General features: G+C 44.1%; 1 protein-coding gene across 4 annotated transcripts in view; it reads right to left on the bottom strand.

The window, feature by feature from the left end:
* The window catches only part of pcgf5b (polycomb group ring finger 5b), a 202,859-nt gene that overhangs the window by 56,715 nt on the left and 124,504 nt on the right, over positions 1–21,640 (bottom strand). For all 4 annotated transcript variants that reach the window (XM_078565989.1, XM_078565992.1, XM_078565991.1 and 1 more), the window contains exons 4-5: positions 19,197–19,252; positions 1,519–1,578 (exon numbers count right to left, since the gene is read on the bottom strand). In XM_078565989.1, the coding sequence (XP_078422115.1) occupies positions 1,519–1,578; positions 19,197–19,252 (116 nt within the window). The remainder of the gene's footprint in view (positions 1–1,518; positions 1,579–19,196; positions 19,253–21,640) is intronic.

The raw sequence follows: 21,640 nt of genomic DNA, 5'->3' as shown, positions 1-21,640 counted from the left end.
CAATATTTCAATCATCCTTGCTGAGAGTGGTGTTGGGCAATGTCCTTCACAATGCATTGAAAAGAGGGCCAGCTGAGCCTGTAAATTCAGCCATGTCCCAGAGTGGTAAGTACAACAGTGGACACTAATGTGATCATGCAATAAAGAAAGAATGCAAAAACACAGCATAGTTTCTTCCACAGTAAAGGAAATGTACTTAACTCCCTTATAACCATCAATGCATGCCAATCATGAGGCATAGCAGTATACTTAGCACTCTGACCAAGTTAATCTCAACAAATAACAATGATGCACACATGAATAAAGTGAAGCCAATCGAATGTCAAATATTTACAAGTGAAATTTAAATTTGTAAGCCACCTATGCCATCTCTATACTCTCTATAAGTTAATTTTAAGTTAAATGCAATGGAGTAGGGCAGGAAAACCGTTGCCATAATAAATTTCCTCCCTGTTTGTCCAGGAGGCTCTTTTAGAGCCCACCCGTACCTGCTACATTGTCAGCTGATGGTGGATTTCACCACTGAAAAGCTTGCTCCGCTGTGTAATTGCAGCCAGCGCTTTAAATTTTAATTGCAATCGCGTGGGAACCAGCAAAAAAGCAAGTGGCATCCACTTCCTGTTCTGCCGTTGGGAACAACGCATCACAGTTAAAATTCCACCCATGATGTGGGGAATAGAAACACTCACATAGGGACAGGCTATATTAGTCTTCACCATGTGTCTACTATGCCTCATCTGAACAAGCAGGTGGATGATCTGCTCTTGTATCTTTGCCACTGACCACTAATAGATACACAAAAAACTGAATGAAGATGATTCAACTGCAGTGTTCTTTCCAACTGGCAAAATGAACCAGGCTTGAATTAATGCTTTCTTCTAACACTACCAATAAGATCTTGCATCTCACCAGGCATTCCTGAATGTAAGCCACCTAGCTGAATCAAAGTACCAAAAATATTACTGAAAGGAATTTCTTGTGCTCTTTGGTTTTGGAATGCAGTTGGCTTATTTCTAAAATAATTCTGAAGTGGTTGTACACATTCAAGCCCTGATCATTGGTCTCTGAAAGGAGGAAGTTTTCGACTTCATACAAGAGGATTCCTCACTGGGAAGGAAGGTAATTAGTAAGAGAAATCAACCCAAGTTAACTGTTTGTGTCTCCTCGTATTCAGCAGCAGAAAGGTGCTGGTGAGTAATGTTGTTCTCAACTAAGGGACAATGAATGACATGGGGGCCTAAAAAGATGAATAATTTGAAGTAAAGATGAATAATTTGAAGCAAAGGTAGAGTTAGGATGGGTGACAAAAGCTGCACATTTTAAGCTCCCAAAATACACTATTAGAATCATACCAGCTTCAAGTTTTCCTCACCACCAATGGCTACCTTTATCAATCCCCTCTGCAAACAAATCAAGCTGTTCTAAGGCAACAGCAAAAGAGCACTTTACTCCAATACCACGAGGCCTTTAGGTCAATTCCTTAAACTAAGGATGAAGGTCAGGTTCCATTTAGTTTACCTTCTCCATTCTCTTGTGGTTTATTTTTTTTCCAGAATTCTTCTTCTTGCCTTTTTTCCACTGGTCAACAGAATATAAATATTTGTTAAGTTTTTCAACGTACTTTTCAATTTACAAATAAAAAAGTTACAAAAGCCACTAGGGCCAAGGTTTCACTTCACCATACACTGACAATTTATCTCCAAAAGGAAAAGTCAGATTTCACCAGGAATTTTGTTTTGGCAAACATCACTAAATGTTAAACATTATAAAAGTAACTTAAAGGCAAATCTTAACTTTTCCACAAACCCTTTACTTTGCAGAATAAACTCTACCAAGCAAGATAGTGGATGCATGACAGCTTGCTTCCAAAGTTTCTATATAATCCAAATCCATTAACGTCATTGAAGCAAGAACAAGTAATCAGGATCCTGTTTTAATGCTGCAGTTCCTGCTTCACAAGCATTGAGATTGTCACAGAAAGGGCATAGCAGCAAATATTTTGTTAATCCAGCTTGGGAATGCGCAAAACTCAGTCAAAACAGCTCAACAAAGATTATGCAAAGCATATTTTACATGTCAAAGGACATTCCTCAACTATTGATTTATCATGATTAGCTTTTCGGATTGGAGTCAGCTGGCATATATCCGCCTCTCCAATAAATGGACAGCCTGAGAGCACGCTAACTTCACTGGCAACTCCCGCCTAACACAATCTGAGGTGTATCAGGCAAGTAATTATCTGCTTATTTCACATTCCCACCTGGCACAATTGTATCTACTGCATTGTGTGTTGAATAATCTCTGTAAATATTGTAATTTCCAGTTTCAATTTTTGCGTGTTGGAAACACAGGGGGAAATCGCCGACCCCATTGGTAGCAGGTGTCATGGCGGGCGAGGGGGACAATATGGCGGAAAGGTCAAAAGTCGGTTCCAACCGTCCACTCCGCCCATCAAAGGCAGGCCGCTTTTCATGCCAGCCAACGTCGGGAACATAATTTAAATGCATTTGCATTTCATCATCTTGCCTGCCCACTGGAATCATCTCCCCACGTCGAATTTACCTCCCGTATCGGCGTGACTTCAGAACGATGTGATTCACAACAGCATTTAAAAGGTGTGCACATGGCGAACTGAACATCAAGAGGAACTCGAAGTTGAGTGCAAACTAATGTTGCGCAGCACTAGCAAGGATCACCCGTTCAATTTCAAGGAAGAGGCACCACGCATTCAGGCGAGGGCACAGGCAAGTCACTTTTTTCTGGCTGGCTGACAGTGTGATGCAAGGGCAATGGCTGCACTGCAGTTGGGATGAGGTGTTGGGGGGCAAGGCAGCACAGTCTGATGATAGTGCACAAGCACATGTTGGGGGGGGGGGGGAGGTAAGAGGCCACGCATTAGGGAAACCTTGTATAAAATGAGCGTTCTTTCACAGCTGAGAGAGTTCAGGCATTGACATTGACATTGACATGCTTGGAGTCGGGCCCATAGCTTAGCTGCCCACTCAAGCAATGTAGAAGCATGAAAGTGCCACCAAATGCTCCTGAGCCTTTCACTTCCTTGGGCGCAGACTGCAAATTAATGAGCATTTTAGAAGGCAGCAGAACAATTGGACAGGGAGGAGAATGCGAGAAAAGGTCCCTGAGACAGACAGTCCGTAGCACCTAGAGTAGAGTGTGAGAGGAGGACCCTGGGACAGGCAGTCAGCAGCAGCTAGTTAAGGAGCTATGGTGCAAATTAAACTGGGCATGTGGGAACGATGCTCCCTCTCCATTGCGGGTAAGAACCTGGTCATCAGGTGTGAGGCACTCTCGCTGTTGCTGTACGTGGCACAGGTCTGGCCCATTCCAGACTCCTGCGTGATAGCGATCACCCGAGCCATCTTTTGCTTTGTCTGGAGGTCGAAAATGGATCGTGTCCGCAGGGACGCGATGTACAAGCCTCTAGATAAGGGGGGAGAAAATTTGCCCAACATCGCCCTCATACTGATGGCCACCTTTGTGTGCGGCTGCATCAAGCTGTGTGTAGACCCTCGGTACGCAAACACCAAGTGTCACTACGTGCTGAGGTTCTACCTGTCCCCGGTGTTGCGAAGGATGGGTCTGGCCATGCTGCCGCGGAAAGCTCCAAGTAGTTGGCCCGTGCCGTACCACCTGTCCCTCGTGGAAAAATTTATGCAGAGAAACACCTTTGACCACAAGTCCATCAGGCAGTAGTCAGCACGTAACGTCCTAGAGGCCCTGCAGGAAAAGGAGAGAGTGGATCCTGTGGGATGGTTCCCTGAGCAGACTGTCAAAGTCATTTAGCAGAAGGCCTCATCGCCAGAACTTTCCAACAAGCACCAAGATGAAGCTTGGCTGGTGGTGAGAAAGGCCCTCCCTGTCAGATCCTTCCAACACGGCAGGAGTCTCACCCCCTCTGCACATTGCCCTCGAGGTAGCTGTGGTGGGGACGAGACCATTGTTCATCTCCTTGTGGATTGTGCCTTTGCAAAGAAAGTCTGCAGTAGTTTCTGTCAAGGTTCATCCCGAGCAGTTCTGTGACACAGGACTCTGTGCTCTACAGGCTGTTCCCAGGGACACACACCGAGACAAACATCAAGTGCAGCTGGAGGATCATCAACTCGGTGAAAGACGCTCTTTGGTCTGCCCGAAACTTGTTGGTCTTTCAGCGCAAAGAGTTGTCCCCATCTGAGTGTTGCAGACGGGCACATTCCAGAGTCCAAGACCACGTGCTGAGGGACGCACTAAAGCTTGGGACAGCCGCCGCAAAGGCGCAATGGGGAAAGGTCACTATCTAAGACCTTTCTGCCATAGTGCACCGAGGAGTTGGAACTGTTCAGAGCCCCTCGGGCTGTAAAGCTCACAATGAATGTATGCATTGAATATTAATTGTATTATAATTGTATTGAAGCACCTCAGAGTGCAACATGATGTATGTTGATAACTCCAATACCATTGTATGATTGTCTGTAATGACCATATTGAAATTATTGTAATATTTATTGATTGTATTGATGCACCTCATGATCCATGGGTAAAAGTTGAATCTGATTGTACTTTTTGTGATGGCGATTTTGAAATGTTTTGTAATGTTCTTCCAGATATTTTATGAATAAAGTATATATTTTTTTTAAAATCAGCAGCAGCTAGAGGAGAGTGCGAGAGGAGGACTTGTTTCTAACTGTCAGAGCCAAAGTGTGACATTCAAGGAAAACAGGCAGGTGATTTGGTAGGTATCTCTTTTGCGTCTCTTTAGATTGGACAAATGGTTTAAATCAGGAGAAGTTATTACACCTGAAGGGTACAGTTAAGAAATTCACTTTTAAAATATTTTACATCCAAATTAATTAATTAAATAGAATAGAGATGGCTGGGCAGGTAGTGTTTTGCAGCTGTAGTATGTGGGAGCTGGTGGATGCCGGTGCAACCCACGGTGACCATGTCTGCAGCAAGTGTTGGCCGCTCGTGGAACTTCGGCTCAGAGTTGATGAGCTGGAGTCCGAGCTGCGGACACTGTGACACATCAGGAAGGGGGAGAGTTACCCGGAAACTGTGTTTCAGGAGACAGTCACACCCCTTAGATTAATTATATCAAATTTGAACTGTGTGGGGGGAGTGTTCAATTGAAGGGAAGCTTAAAAAAAAATCAAAAAAAAAACGAGAGAGCAGAGGTGCAGGGTAGTGAACAGGTGAACGATAATCAAAGTGTGACAGGAAGGGGCAGAAAATATAAGCAGAAGAATGCAGCAGAAATCAGAACTAGAATGAGCAATAATGGTAATAAGTCAAAGCTTAAGGCTCTTTATCTGAATGCACGCAGCATTTGTAACAATATAGATGAGTTGACGGCACAAATAGAAATAAATGAATATGACTTGATAGCTATTACAGAGACGTGGTTGCAGGGTGACCAACACTGGGAACTCAATATTCAAGGGTACTCGACGTTCTGGAAAAATAGGCAAAAAGGAAAAGGAGATGGGGTAGCTTTGTTAATAAAGGAAGGTATCAGTGCAGTGGTGAGTAGTGATATAGGTGCAATAGGTCATGATGTGGAATCAGTTTGGGTGGAAATAAGGAATAGCAAGGGGACGAAGTCACGGGTGGGAGTCGTCTAGAGGCCTCCGAAGAGTTGCCTCACAGTAGGACAAAGTATAAATCCGGAAATAATGGAAGTGTGTAAGAAGGGCGCTACAATTGTTATGAGTGATTTTAATCTGCATATTGACTGGACAAATCAGATTGGCAGGGGTAACATGGAAGACGAATTTGTAGAGTGCATCAGGGATTGTTTCTTAGAGCAATACATTGCAGAACCTACCCCGGAACAGGCTATTTTAGATCTAGTAATGTGTAATGAGGTGCAATTAATAAGAGATATCGTAGTTAAGGATCCTCTAGGGGTTGGCGATCACAACATGGTAGAATTTCATATTCAGTTTGAGGGTGAGCAACTCAGGTCTCAAACCAGTGTCCTCAACTTAAATAAGGGCAATTACAGAGGCATGAAGAAAAAGTTGCCTAAATCAGGCTAGGAAAATAGATTAAGGAGGATGTGACTGGAGAATTAATAACAAGGAATATGGAAATGGCAGATAATTTAAACCAATATTTTGCATCGGCCTTCATGGTGGAGGACACTATAAACATCCCAAAGATATAAGATAAGCAAGGAGCCAATGGGAGGAAAGATCTTGTAACAGTCTCTATCAAGAGGGACAAAGTATTTGAAACTAATGGAAAGAAAGGCAGACAAGTCACCAAGACCTGATGGCCTGCATCCAAGGGTTTATTTAAAGGAAGTGGCTGCAGAGATAGTGGAGGCATTGGTCAAAATATTCCAGAACTCACTGGATTCCGGGAGGGTCCCAGCGGATTGGAAAACTGCTAATGTGACGCCCCTTTTCAAGAAGGGATGGAGACAAAAAGCAGGAAACTACAGGTCAGTCAGCCTAACATCTGTTGTTGGGAAAATGCTAGAGTCCATTCTTAAGGGAGAAATAGCAGGACATTTAGAAAAGCTTAACACAATCAAACAGAGTCAGCATGGTTTTGTGAAAGGGAATTCATGTTTGACAAATTTGCTACAGTTCTTTGAGGATATAACAAGCAGAGTTGATAAAGGGGTAGATGTAGTGTATTTGGATTTCCAGAAGGCATTCAATAAGGTGCTGCATAAAAGGTTATTGCACAAGGTAGGAGCTCATGGTATTGGGGGTAATGTATTAGCAAGGATTGAGGATTGGTTAACACACAGAAGACAGAGAGTCGGGATTAATGGGTCTTTTTCAGGTTGCAAAGATGTAACTAGTGGAGTGCCACAAGGATCAGTCCTAGGGCCTCAATTATTTACCATCTATATTAATGACTTGGAGGAGAGGGCAGAGTGTAATGTATCCAAATTCGTTGACGATACAAAAATAGGTGGGAGAGTATGTTGTGATGAGGACATAAGGAATCTGCAAGGGGGCATAGATAGGTTGAGTGAGTGGGCAAAAACTTGGCAGATGGAGTTTAATGTAGGAAAGTGTGAGGTCATGTACTTTGGTCAGAAGAATCAAATGGCAGACTATTATTTAAATGGAGAGAGACTCTAAAAAAGTGCAGCATAAAGGGATCTGGGTGTTCTTGTGCATGAAACACAAAAAGTTAGCATGCCGGTGCATCAAGTAATTAAGAAGGGAAATGGAATTTTGGCCTGTATTGCTAGAGGGTTGGAGTTTAAAAATCTTGTTACAACTGTATAGTGTGTTGGTGAGGCCTCACCTGGAGCACTGTGTACAGTTTTGGTCCTCTTATTTAAGAAAGGATATACTGGCATTGGAGGCAGTTCAAAAGTGATTCACTAGGCTGATTCCTGGGATAAAGGGGTTGGCTTATCAAGAACGGCTAAACAGGTTAGGCCTTTATTCATTAGAGTTCAGAAGAATGAGGGGTGATCTTATTGAAATGTACAAGATTCTGAAGGGGTTTGACAGGGCAGATGTTGAGAAGATGTTTCCACTAGTGGGGAAATCTCGAAACTAGGGGGCATTGTTACAGACTAAAGGGACACTCATTTAAAACCGAGATGTGAAGGAATTTCTTCTCTCAGAGGTTAGTGAATGCCTGGAATTCTCGACCCCAGAGAGTTGTGGAGGCTAGATCACTGAAAGTATTTACAGAGGAGGCAGATAGATTTTTGAAATATTGGTAAGTTGAGGGCTATGAGGAGCTGGCATGAAAGAGGAGTTGAGGCCTGGGACAGATCAGCCATGATCCTATTGAATGGCAGGGCAGGCTTGAGGGGCCAAATGCCAACTCCTGCTCCTATTTCTTATGACTGGGCAAGTTGCACAATCTCCTTGCAAAAGCTGACCATGGAGTAGTCACTGGTAGAGGCACTCACAGCCTTCATTCAGGATTGGACCAGTCTCCCCCATGGTTCAAACTAACATCGCAGCCTTGCAGAGAATGCCTGGAACTGAGCTGGGAGCACAGCATACAGTCCAGTGGGCGAAGCTGCTGCCAATCGGTCAGGTGGAGTGGGGTGGAGGTTGGTGAGGTTTCGGACAGCCATGCAGCGCACTAAACTCTGGCCATCCGAGTGGTGGCCAGCATTCTCTGGTCTACGTTGAGGAGGAGCTGGAGCCACACACATAACCGTGGGAGGTTCCTAGGAGACCAATGCTAATACATCCATCTTTCTTTCATCCTGCAGGAGGAATACAACAGGAGCATGAGGCCTGGTGGCCTAGCTGTATGCCTCATGGCTTACACGGAGATGAAAGAGAAGAGAGCAACAGAGGCGTCTGGCTGGGCAGAGGGAGGAGCAGCACCCTCAAGCAGAAGGAGTGGCTGGGGCTCCTGCACACACTGCTGAAGAGTCACAGCGAGCCATCACTTTGACGCCTAGCTAGACCCATGGTCTACAGATGGTACTTGTCATTCATGCAGATGAGCAAGCACCAGAGTCGCCAAAGACTGCACATGTCCAGGGTATTGGTCGGTCACATATGCAACCTGCTGCAGGATTTGGCGCCATGGGGACCTGGAGGGCATCCACTGCCGGTGACCATGAAAATGACCATAACGCTCAATTTGTACACCAGTGGTTCCTTCCAGGGTTCCACAGGTGACCTGTGCGGGATATCGCAAGCCTCCACACACAATTGCATCCAGGAGGTCACGGACGCCATATTCGTGAAGACACACAACTTTGTGCATTTTGCCCAGGATCAGAAAAAACAGGAAGCAAGAGTAGTGGGATTTATGCAGATCAGCTCAGCTGGTTTGCTCATAATTCCCAGGGCGGGTCCACGACTCCTACATTCTCAGGGATCTCCTCAGAGGCTACAGGGTTGGCTGCTCGGGAATACAGGCTACCTACAGAGGACGTGGCTGACGATGCCCATGCTGTGTCCTCAGGGTGCAGCAGAGAGAAGGTACAACGAGGCTCATGCTGCAACTCGCACTTTGGTGGAGCAAACCATTGGGATGTTGAAAATGAGGTCACAGTGCCTGGACCAGTCTGGTGGAGCCCTGCAATCAGGTTCACATATGGTGTCACGCATTGTCATCATCTGCTGTATCCTTCACAACCTGGCACTGCAACAAGGGGAGGAGCTGCCTGAGGAGGCGGTGCAGGAGCTGCACGTCTCCTCCGATGAGGAGGACATCAATGGGGTTGAGGGTGATGAGATCCTCGAAGACGAGAATGATGGTGATGAAGCCATCACGTTGTCCAGACAAGACAGACGCGTTGTGGAGGCCCTCATAGCCATTAGATTCGTGGAGGATGATGACAACATGCAGTGAGGACACACCATAGAGCCTCACATTGCACCTGTGAACATATGACTCCTGTCTGGCTGATGGCAGCACACATACCCTCTGTGATAAGGCTACTGTCATGGAGATGAAACGAATGCCCATAGTCCCTACATTCCAGGAGGATGATGATGACATGCAGTGGGGATGCTCCATAGATCCTCACATAGCTTATGTAAATGTCTGACTCCTGTCTGATGGAAGCTCACTTGCACCTCTGTGAACAGGGTCAGATCATGGAGATGCAGCAGGGAAACTTTACCCTCTTCTGATCCAATGGCATCCTTTGTGAGCTGAAACCTTCAGGAGCATATTATCACCGGGCAAAGATGCTGATGAGGTGCTGAGAGCACTCAGAGGAAATGATGGATTTCTGTGCCACCAGCCCAGGACATTCTGCCACCAATGATAAGCCCGATTGAGGTGCAGGCAAGACTGATGTGACCAGTGACTGTGAAGGCGCACCATCGGTGTGCTGGGAAGGTTCCACAATGCACAGGGAGGAGGCTCTGGACTGAGACACCTGCCTTTATCTTGTGCAGGGACCAAGCCTTCATTTCAGACTGACATGAACACTGCTCTTTGTAACAAGGAGCCATAATAGACAGGGTGCCATTGTTGGGAGTTTATTTATAATAGTCAACATTGTGTACAAGTGATTAACGCCTGTGCCCACGCCGTGAAACAAAATTTTCTTAACCTCCCTAACCCTGCCGCTACATCTAGGTACTGCCCTGATATCCACAGCGGAGGCGGAGGCAGCCTGCTGACTGCTACACCTTGTCTGTGATGACCTTGGCGGGTGTCCTCTGGGGAGCCTGCTTTGGGTCTCCTGCTGTGGGGCAGGTGCACCATCCTCGACCTGTGGAGCTAGAACTGATGGGGTCGCAGGAAGAGGGGAGTTGGATTGGCCGGGCATTCCCAGAGTCACCAGGCTGGATGGCCCCAGGTTTTTGAACTGCTGGCCCTCCTCCCCATGGGTCGCCGACGGCCGCTAGCTGAGTCCTTGAGAGGAAAGGGAAGTTGGAGTGCAATCCAGCTGCCCTGCACTCCTCGTGTGCTGACACTTATGGAGGCCAATTATAGCGTCAGTGATGGAGTTCAGGCTGCGCAGCAGTGCAGGCCAGATGTCCTGGATCAAGGTATCCATGGCGGCTGTCATCCTGCCAATGTTGACCATAGAACCATAGAAAAGTTATGGTGCAGAAAAAGGCTATTCAGCCCATTGTATCTGCGCCAGCCAAAAAGAGAGAAAGGAAACTAACCGTTCATTTTAATTCCACTTTCCAGCACTTGGTCTGTTGCAGGTTACAGCACTTCAGATGTAGATCCAGGTACCTTTTAAATGAGTTGAGCATTTCAGCCTCAACCACCAACTTAGGCAGTGAATTCCAGAGACCCGCCACCCTCTGGGTGAAAAAGTTTTTCCTCATGTCCCCTCTAATGCTTCTACCAATCACCTTAACTCTATGCCCCCTGGTAACTGACCGCTCAGCTAGGGGAAACAAGTCTTTCCTGCCTACCCTCATAATTTTGTACACCTCAATTAGGTCACCCCTTAGCTTCCTCTGTTCTAGGGAAAACAACCCTAACCTATCCAATCTCTCCTCATTGCTGCAATTTTCATGCCATGGCTACATTCTTGTAAATCTCCTCTGCACTTTCTCCAGAGCAATTATGTCCTTCCCATAATGTGGTGACCAGAACGGTACACAAAATTCCAGCTGTGGCCTAACCAGCATTTTATACAGTTCAAACATTACATCACTGCTTTTGTATTCGATACCTCACCCAATAAAGGAAATCAATCCATATGCTTTCTTGACCACCCTGTCCACCTGTTCTGCCACCTTCAAGGACCTGTGAACATGCACTCCAAGGTCTCTCACTTCCTCAACCCCTTTCAATAACTTTCCATTTACACAGTGTTCCCTTGCTTTGTTTGCCCTCCCCAAATGTATTACCTCACACTTTTCCGGATTGAATTCCATTTGGCATTCTCCATCCAGTTAACCGAACCTTTGATATCATTCCAGGGTCGACAGCTATCCTTTTCACTGTCAACCACACAGCCAATTTTTGTGTCATCTGCAAATTTCCCAATCATGCTTCCCACAATTAAGTCTAAATCATTAATGAATACAACAAACAGCAAGGGCCCCAAAACTGAGCCCTGTGGAACACCACTGGAAATCTTTTTCCATTCACAAAAAACATCCATCAACCATTACCCTTTATTTCCTTTCACTGAGTCAAATTTTTGGATCCAACCTGCCACCTTCCCCTGTATCCCATGAGATCTCACTTTCCTGACCAGTCTGCCGTGGGACCTTGTCAAATGCCTTACTGAAATCCATGTAGACGACATCCACTACATTACCCTAATCAATCCTCCTTGTTACTTCCTCAAAAAATTCTATTAAATTAGTAAGACATGGGGCAGAATTTTGCCCTTTGTGGGCATGCGGGCCCCACCGGCTTGGCGGCGGGCAGACAGCCGACCCCCGCCACCGAAATGGGGCCCGCCGCCATTTTGAGTGCGCTTCCTGTGTGGGGGGTGGGGGGGGGGGTGGGGGGGGAGGGAATCCCCAGCTGTCAAAGTGCGCTCTTTCACACATGCGAGCGAAAGTGCGCACTGCTCCCTGAGACAAAGTGCTGTCTCAGGGAGATTACTGACAGTCCAGAAAACTTTAAAAATAGAAAAATATTAAAATTATTAACATGTCCCCCTCATGTGACAATGTCACACGAGATGGAACATGTTAATAAATATCACATAAAATGTATTAAAGTTTTTAAAAACGGACATGAAACCTCATCCGCAGTGGATGAGGTTTCATGTATTATCAGAAGCCCGCTGGGGCTCCTAGCCTGCCCGCCAGCCTTAAAATTGGACGGGCAGGTCTTTAATTATCTTAATTACTCTGTCAATGGCCTCAATTGGCCATTGACAGGTCGGCGGGCGGACAGCTGATTTCGCCATCCGCCTGCATTCCAAAAATTTATATGGACCGGGATGACGTCGGGGGTTCCTCCCGATGTCATCCCACGTCCTTTTCCGGTCGGCGAGTGGGCCGACAGGAAAATTCAGGCCCTGATCTTCCCCTAACAAAACCATGCTGACTATCCGTGATCAAACCATGCCTTTCTAAGTGACAGCTTACCCTGTCTCTCAGAATTGTTTCCAATAATTTGCCCAGCACCGAAGTCAGATTGACCGGCCGATAATTTTATGGCCTATCCCTTGCACCCCTTTTAAATAATGGTATAACATTCGCAGACCTCCAATCCTCTGGGACCTCACCTGTACCTAGTGAGGATTGGTAAATGATCCTCAGAGCATCTGCTATTTCCTTCCTGGCTTCCTTCAACAGCCTGGGATACAATCCATCTGGTTCTGGTGATTTATCCACCTTCAAGGATGCCAGTCCCTCAAGTACGTGCCCTCTCATTATGCTTATTGTATCTAATATTTCACACTCCTCCTCTTTAACTAGAATGTCTGCATCATCCCTCTCCTTAGTGGAGACAGAGACAAAATATTCATTGAGAACCCTGCCCACATCTTCTGCATCAACCCACAAGTTACCATGTACATCTCTGATAGGCCCTACCTTTTCCTTAGTTATTCTCTTGTTCTTAATGTACTGGTAAAACATCTTAGGATTTTCTTTGATTTTACCTGCCAATATTTTTGTATCGTCTCTTTGCTTTCCTAATTTCCATTTTTACTTCACCCCTGTACTTTCTATACTCCTCTAGGCTTTCTACAATATTAAGTCTTTTGTGGCCGTCATAAGCTCTCTTTATCTGCTTTATCTTGGCTTGTATGCTTCTGGATAACCAGGGGTCTCTAGATTTGGCAGTACCACCCTTTTTCTTTGTGGGGACATGTCTACACTGTGCCCGTAGAATCTCGCCTTTGAATGCTTCCCACCGATTTGATACGGTTTTTCCTTCTAGTAGCTGTATCCAGTCCACTCTCGCCAGCTCACCTCTCAGCTTTGTAAAATTTGTCTTCCCCCAATTTAGAACTTTTATTCCTGTTCTATCTTTGTTCTTTTCCACAATGTTGCTAAATCTAACTTTTTTATGGTCACCATCTCCAAAATGGTCCCCCACTGCCACTTCATCCACTTGCCCAGCTTCATTTCATAAGACAAAATCCAGAGTTGCACCCCGTCTCGTTGGTCTTGTTACGTACTGGCTAAAAATGTTCTCTTGAATGAAGTTCAAGAATTTTGCACCCTTTGTGCCCTTCACACTGTTTGTATCCCAATTGATATTAGGGTAGTTGAAGTCCCCGAGGATTACTGCCTTATTTTTTATGCACTCGGAAATCTGTCTACATATTTGCTCTTCTAACTCCCTTTCACTATTTGGGGGTCTATAGTACATTCCTAGCAGTGTGGCTGCACCGTTTTTAGTTCTGTGCTCAACACATATGGCCTCATTTTATGCTTCATTTAGTATATCATCCCTCCTCACAGCTGTAATTGATTCTTTAACCAATAATGCTACACCCCCACCTTTTTTATCCTCCTCTCTATCCTGTCTGAAAATTCTATATCCAGGGATGTTGAGCTGCAATTTTTGCCCCTCCTTAAGCCAAGTTTCTGTTATAGCGATGAAATAATGCTGCCGTGTGTCTATCTATGCCCTTGGCTTCATTTACTATGCTCTGTGCATTTACATATATACCTTTTAACACTGCCAAATTCCTGTGCTGTACACTTTTTAACCTGTGTTGCTTTTGTCTTTTAGAGTTACTCACTAATTCTCCATCTCCCATTCCCTGCTTAGAATTTGCCCTCAGGTTCCAACCCCCTGCCAATCTTGTTTAAACGCCTCCACAACAGCACTAGCAAATCTCCCTGCAAGGATGTTTGTGCCAGTCCTGTTCAGGTGTAGACGGTCTGACTTGCACAGGTTCCACCTTCCCCAGAACCGGTCCCAATGCCTCAGAAATCTGATGCCCTCCCTCCTACACCAACTTTCCAGCCACATATTTATTTGCTCAATTCTCCTATTTTTATACTCGCACGTGGGACTGGGAGTAATCCTGAGGTTATTGCTTGAGAGCTCCTGCTTTTCAATCTCCTTCCTAGCTCCCTAAAGTTTGCTTTCAGGACCTCATCCCCTTTCCTGCCTAAGTCATTGGTACCAACATGGATCATGACCTCTGGTTGATCACCCTTCCCCAGAAGAAGGTCCTGCAGCCACTCAGTGAAATCCTTGACCCTGTCACCAGGGAGACAACATACCATCCTGGAGTCACTTCTATGGCCACAGAAACGCCTGTCTGTTCCCTTAACTAATGAATCCCCTATTGCTACTGCTCTTCCCCTCTTTTTTCTCCCTTTCTGTACAGCAGAGCTGACTGTGGTGCCACAAACTTGGCTCTGACTGCACTCCTCTGAGGAACCAATGCTTTCACCGGTATCCAAAACGGAAAACTGATTGGTGAGTGGCCCCCAGGGGACTCCTGCACTACCTGCCCAATTTTCTCGGACTGCCTGGTAGTCACTCATTCCCTTTCTGCCTCTAGGGTCCTAAGCTGTGGTGTGACCGCCTCTCTGAACGTGCTATTCATGTAGCTCTCAGCCTCGCAAATGCACCACAGTGACTCCAGCTGCCGCTCAAGTCCAAGGTTCTGCAGCTGGTGACACTTCCTGCACATGAGGTCATCTAGGACGCTTATAGTGTCCATAATTTCCCACATATTACAGGACACACATTCCACCCGACTGAACTGCCCTGTCATGGCTTCAATTTACTTCCCTTGCGCTAACTTTAAATACTTTGGTTTATTTATGCAACTTTATTTTACCTGGCCTCAACTTAACTTTATTTCCCTATTGCTTGTGTTTCTTACTTAAATGCAAGTAGCCCCTTTTAAAAAGAATGTGCTTTTCTAATTCTCAGCTACTTGATGACAATCCCTAACAGCAGTTTCTCACGAACCAATGAATTTACGTTTCTCCTGTGATGTTGGGTGCTAGGTGCTGCTGACTGCCTGGCTCAGGGTCCTCCTCTCGCATTCTCCCCTGGGTGCTGCTAACTGTTTGTCCCAGGGTCCTCCTCCTCTCAGTGAGTTGCCATGACAGCACAATCACTCGGACTGAAGACAGACGGACTCCTCCATCGTCCCTTGCAATCTGAGGAGTGCAGCTGTCATCCCTTCCTGATGTTCCCATGATTGTCACTGCAGCTCCAACAACTGATTGAGGACCGAGTCCAGAGGCTCATCATCTGACTCGGGCTCAGCAGATCTTTTGCGTCCAACAGTCCTCCGAGCGCTGGCAACCTTGGGTGTCCCTGCCTCCACCAGGTGTGGAACAAATTGTGTGCTGTGCTCACCATACAAGTGAACCCAAGCCTGCTGTACATGTAGGTCCCACCGAGGTGTGTGCTGCTGCACTGGTAGAGGGTGTGGGTGAGCGCTGTGACGGATCTTCGAGGGTGCTATCCTCAGGGTCTTCATCCAAGGTACTGCCGGCACTGGAGTCTTGCCTGAGGGTGACACAGCAGATGTGCCTATGAGAGAAAGTGGAGATTAATAGTGCATGGCCACTGCTATATAAAGAACAGTGAACTCAGTTGAGTTTCCAGAGAGATGGTCTAGTGCATGATCCTCACTTGGATGCTTGGCACCATCAGTGCAGAAACGGTTGACGTCCTCTCCCGCCAGCTCAAACACGCAATCTTTGAAGAGAGTGAGGACTTTGATGTCCGGCACTCCACCCCCTGTCTAGGGCCTCTTTTTATTGTGCAGAGTCTTGTCCTGCATAAAGACAAATGGAGAGAGTGTGAGCAAGGTGCATGCCAGGCCAAATGAGGAGGATACCAGGTGTTTGTGTGCTGAGTGAAGCCATGGATGGGATGAGCAGGCGATCTCCAGAGATGAAGCCAGATAGAGATGTGAGGGTGTGTGTGAGAGAGTGAGTGGTGATGTCCTTTGAGCTGGCAATGAGTGAGATGCCAGTGAATGTGTGATGGCCTTGTGAGTGGGTGAGTTGAGGTTAATGAGATGGTTGACTTAGCCTGGCGACTCGGATGAGATTGTTCATCCTCTTTCTGCACTGGAAGGCCGACCTCTTGTGCGCAGCTTTGGCACTGACCACCGCCTCCCAAGCCAGGTTGGTGATGTTGCTGCCTGTTCTGTGGCTAAAGCAAGAGTACAGGACATCAAGGTGGGCCTCCACAGTGTCCAAAAGGCATACCAGGAAGGTCACTGAACTGAGGGGGGCTGCAGTCTTCTTGGCTTTCAGGGCCATGTCTTCTGTGCAGTAGTCCTGCGCTGGAAGCACTTAGAGGTGTGCGCACGGCTGCAGTTTAAATATGGTACCCGGCGTGAGGAAACGGCATGGTGACGGCGTGGTGGGCGAATTGGAGGCCGTCCGCCAGCGCAACGATGTGCCCCCTGTGGGTGAATAATTAATGAGGCGAGATTGGGATGACACAGCATGAAATCCCGCCATGGCAGCCGGCAGGTAAATCGATTTTTTTCCCATCTGCTACTGCACTTTGTACAAATCTGGGACGATTCCGCCCATAGCTCCAAAAAAAAAGCAAACCTGTTACTTCTGCAAAATTACCGAATGTTTGCAGTTCAGAATGGAGCTAGTTCATCTTCAACAATCCACATATCAGTCGTTCCAGCCAAAATTTCCATCCTTAAGGATTTGAGTGTTAATTTGCGCAACGTCATTAATGTATTTTGTGTATCAGCATTGTATATTGCAATTATTTTATTCATATTTTTAAAAAGGCACCTATAACTTCATCTCCTAAGCAAATTTAAACTAGGCACTATAATATTTACAGAGATTATATTTGTTGTCCAACTATTAAGTGCTGTAGATACAAAAGTGGCATGGTGTGTTTATGGAAACAACAGGTAATTGTACCTTGAATATAATTCAAAATCAGTGGGAGTTGTACTAGATTCCAGGAGCAATGTTAATAAGAGAAATCCTCTGCACCACCTCCACTCCCCCTTCCACTGAACCCGCCATCCCAAATCTGCCACTCTTTATTTTGCAAGGGAATGCCTGCAACTTCCCTCTGAAGCACACATGATCCTAACTTGGAACTAGATCACTGATCCTTCACTAACGCTAGGTCAAAATCTTGGAGCTTCCTCCCTAACAGCATTTTGGATGTAACTCTTTTGAGTCAAAACAATAAACTAAATTAACAATAACAAGGGAGAAATTAAGCACAGCCCCTAATTCAGGTCAGCTGTAAAACCAAGGACAAAGTTTAAAGGAAACGCATTTTGGATGTACTTGCACCACATGGACTGCAGAGTTAAAAAAAGGCAGCTCACCATCACTTTTTCAAGACCATTAGGGAAAGCAATAAGTGCTGGTCTTGTCAGCGTTGCATGCATCCCATCAACAAATAACCTGAGATCTTGCTCTTCCCTTCTGTATCAACTTATATGTGACTTTGAGTAATGAATTCAAGTTTCGTATTATAAAATTGCACAATTTTCTTGAGTACCATTAATCAGTACTTCACATTCATTAGTACCCATTTTTTTTGTCAGCGAACTTTTGGAAGCTCGTTTTAACCTGGAAGCAAGACTTAGATAGTAATAAACACATGATGACGGTCAATTTCCCTTGTTCGTTAGTTCACAAACTATTTTTTTCAAAAGTTAACAAAAAGAGGAAAACGTGTCCTTTGGAACCAAATTTGCTGTTAAAAGGTTTCCACAAAAAATCTTAATTTTTTTTTGTCAGTTATAGCAATAACTTTCACACCCACAGAAGAAATCAAGAATGTGGCCTTTGCTCCTAAATTTTTATTTTTAAATGGATGTTGGCTTTGATTTCTGAAGTAGAAAGCAGTATCATCATTCAAAATAAAGGCAAAATACTACAGATGCTGGAAATCTGGAACAAAAACAAAAAATACTGGAAAAATTCAGCAGGTCTGACAGCATTTGTGGAGTGAAAGACGGAGTTAACGTTTCGAGCCCGTCTGACTCTTCTTCAGAGCTAAAGGGAAGTTGAAATGTGGTGAAATATTTCACCACATTTCTACTTCCCTTTAGCTCTGAAGTAGAGTCAGACAGACTCGAAACGTTAACTCTTGTTTATCTCTTCACAGATATCAATATTCAAAAACCAGGCTATGCATGGCACAGTAACAAAATATAACCATATTCAATTCAACACAGCAAATTTTCCTTTCAGCAACAATAGATTTAAATCACAATCTGCAAAGGAATTATTTATGGCTGACAAATTATTATTGACAAAATAGATTTGGTTGACTGTCCTGCCCACCCCGGGAGCTTTGCCTCAGCGTGGTGTGGCGTGGGTTTGTACAAGTTATTCCTCAGACCATCAACTCCCAAGCTCAGCTGTGCCTTCAAGACAGAGTTGAGCAGAGGCCAAGAATTTTTCTGTGGAAAAGTTTGAAAAAAAATCAATAAGAGAGACTGAGTCCCAATCCTGTGCATTTCCCAATGTGCAATATTCGCAGAAGCCTGTCAGCATTGCGTGCTCAGGTAAGAACATGGGCATGTATGTTAAGTGAAAGTGAGAAATATATATTAATTTTAAAAATCCTTTGGAAAATATTTATTAACCAGGTTGATTGATTGATGGGCTATTCATGAGAGGAACAAAAATAAAATCCAAACCAACCATTGTCTACACAACATACTTAAAAACAGCTGTCAGTTAACATTATAAATACTGGTACTAAAACTGTGACTAACAATTGTGCAAAATTACATTTTCAGGAGTATTTCTATTCGCCGGATTATGTAAAGTTAGAACCTTTCACTGATTAGGTATTTGACAGCTTTTAATAGGACTGAGTCTATTAAATATTAGACTGAACACTAAAGAATGAGTCGGTTCACTTACTTTCTTTAAGACCTGGCACCAGCTTAAATATAATTTCTTCTAGCGTATTGTCCAACCTTGAAAACACAGATTCAGAAAGATCACAGTTGGTTCAAGAAACAGTTGTACAACATATAAACATGTCAATCAAAGTTAATAAAAAATGTTCATGTACAGTAATTCAGTTAAAAAGAACACACAGTAAACCTAAGTTTCCTCTCCTGGTGCATATATATCTGGCCAGTGTCAGGGCACACAAGTCTATTTTGACTGGATAACATTGAGCTGCACAATAACAGCATTACACATTCTACTAACCTTCTGCTTCTTTGTACAGTTTTGGGTATAGCAAACTTCAGATAAGTGGTATATCAATTTTTAGGGTGAGGAAGAGAGGGGGAAAAGGCTTTACCATCTATTGACCTTCTTTACTTCTGTGACTTTATTTTGTACTAAATTTAAGTTCATGTGCTTCAGAGCAAGGGAGTAATCCATGTCCATACATCAGTAAGTCGCTCACTTCAAATGCTGAAATACCTGGAAGTTGAGTTGCAAGTATTGGGCTGTAATCATGGTACAATCCATTATATCATGAAAGAGGTTATTCTGTTTTGTCAAAAATCTTAGTTAGGCCTAACTTTTTTTTATTCTTTCATGGGACATGGGCATTGCTGGCTAGGCCAACATTTTTTTCCCATCCTTAATTGTCCTTGTGAAGGTGGTAGTGAGCTGCCTTCTTGAACCGCTGCAGTCCATGTGGTGTAGATGCTGTTAGGAAGTGAATTCCAGGACCTTAACAGCAAAGGAGTGGCGACATAATTTCAAGTCAGGATGGTGTCTGGTTTGGAGGGGAACTTGCAGGTGATGATGTTTCCATGCATTTGCGGCCCTTGTCCTTTTAGGTGGTAGAGATTATGGGTTTGGAAGGTGCCATTGAAGGACATTGGGCAAGTTGCTCCGATATTTGATACATGTGCTTCCGTGGTGGAGCTGTTGTTTTGCTGTTCTTAAGGAGTCTTTTGACCTGATGCATAATGACATCACAACATGTTTTGGACAGTTTAGATGAACCAGCTCACCTTTTCCTGTCTGACATTTTTGTACATGTTCTGCTGTCTATCAATTGAGCCATCTTATTCATAGCACCCACTAGTTTATTCTCTAATCCTATAAGAGTTTCTGCACTAGCGCCTGTCAGAAATGATGCTTGCATCTCAATATCAAAATTAAACTAATTATTATTGCATTAGGGCAAATATATTGAATATGTATTGATTTATATTTTCTCAAGAGCCATGAATCTCATCATTTTAGATATTGTTTAGTAAAATTCTATGAAGCCTTGATGCCAATAAAAGTATTGATGAGGAATCATCAAATCCATTTCAGACATGTCTGGTCACATGACTTAGCAAACCACTGTCAACATTCACAGGAAGACCAAAAAAAATACAAACTCAATCATGTGAAATTGGTAGATGAGTTTAGTCAGTCAACCTCAGGATGACACAATCCCTCTCATATACATATTTCTCCCTCATCCCAACAGCAGAAAAGGACTTAAATAGATAGGCTTTGTTAGTCAGTAATTGGATAATTAACAACATTCTGCTTAAAGAAACCATGTTACGCATTACAATTATTTTCTTCATCATTTTCTTTTATGATGAACAAATAAATATGGAGTCTTTTATAATGCCACAAATGGAAGGATCATAGAACTCACAAGTGATAACGCTACAAGTGAGCTATGAGAGTCATTTCTTGTGGAATTTTCTAGTCAGGCACTGAATAGTCCAAATAAATAATAACATTAAATTGGTACGAAAGCATTTTGATTTAGAAAAACTTCTAATTGAAGAGGTTGCTTTATTACCTCTCAGAAGGTTAGGTAGTAACAGGGGTATTTAAAGATTTCACAGCAAATCTTCTAAGAAACAATTTAATAAATTGGCTTTAAATAAATATTATGCATTTTAATTTGTCTTTTGCATAACTGGAAATATTTTTGGAGTCAGAAAGGTTAAAAACTTTAAGGTATACGAAAACATTAACTGGTTCCCTGGTCAACTTGAAACTTATAACTTTTTAAACCTCAATCTTGATTTAGGTTATTTTCAAACAGCTACCAGAGGAACCACTGAATGTAGTCTGCCACTAAGTTATTCCAGAAGCAATTTCAAATTCACCACATAAATGAAATTACAAGGATCAATTCACCCACTGGTTAAGTTGGCAGGTAGGGGGCTGCCACATTTTCACAGCAATGTGTGATTTTTGTCTGACTTCTGTTGCCATTGCCAACTGATTCAGACAATGTCTCAAGCAGCTTCATGTGAAACTTGGCATATAACACCTGACAATAAACATGTTTGTCATCCATTAACAAATAGCTGTAACAAACTTTTAGAGCGGTAGTACAGTGAGTTAAACACATATGGAGTATCACCTGTATTTAACAGAAC

The sequence above is a fragment of the Cetorhinus maximus genome, chromosome 20 (genome assembly GCF_964194155.1).
Source record: "Cetorhinus maximus chromosome 20, sCetMax3.hap1.1, whole genome shotgun sequence".
Taxonomy (NCBI): domain Eukaryota; kingdom Metazoa; phylum Chordata; class Chondrichthyes; order Lamniformes; family Cetorhinidae; genus Cetorhinus; species Cetorhinus maximus.
The sequence above is the reverse complement of the archived record's forward strand: the minus strand, read 5'-3'. Positions and strand labels throughout refer to the sequence as shown.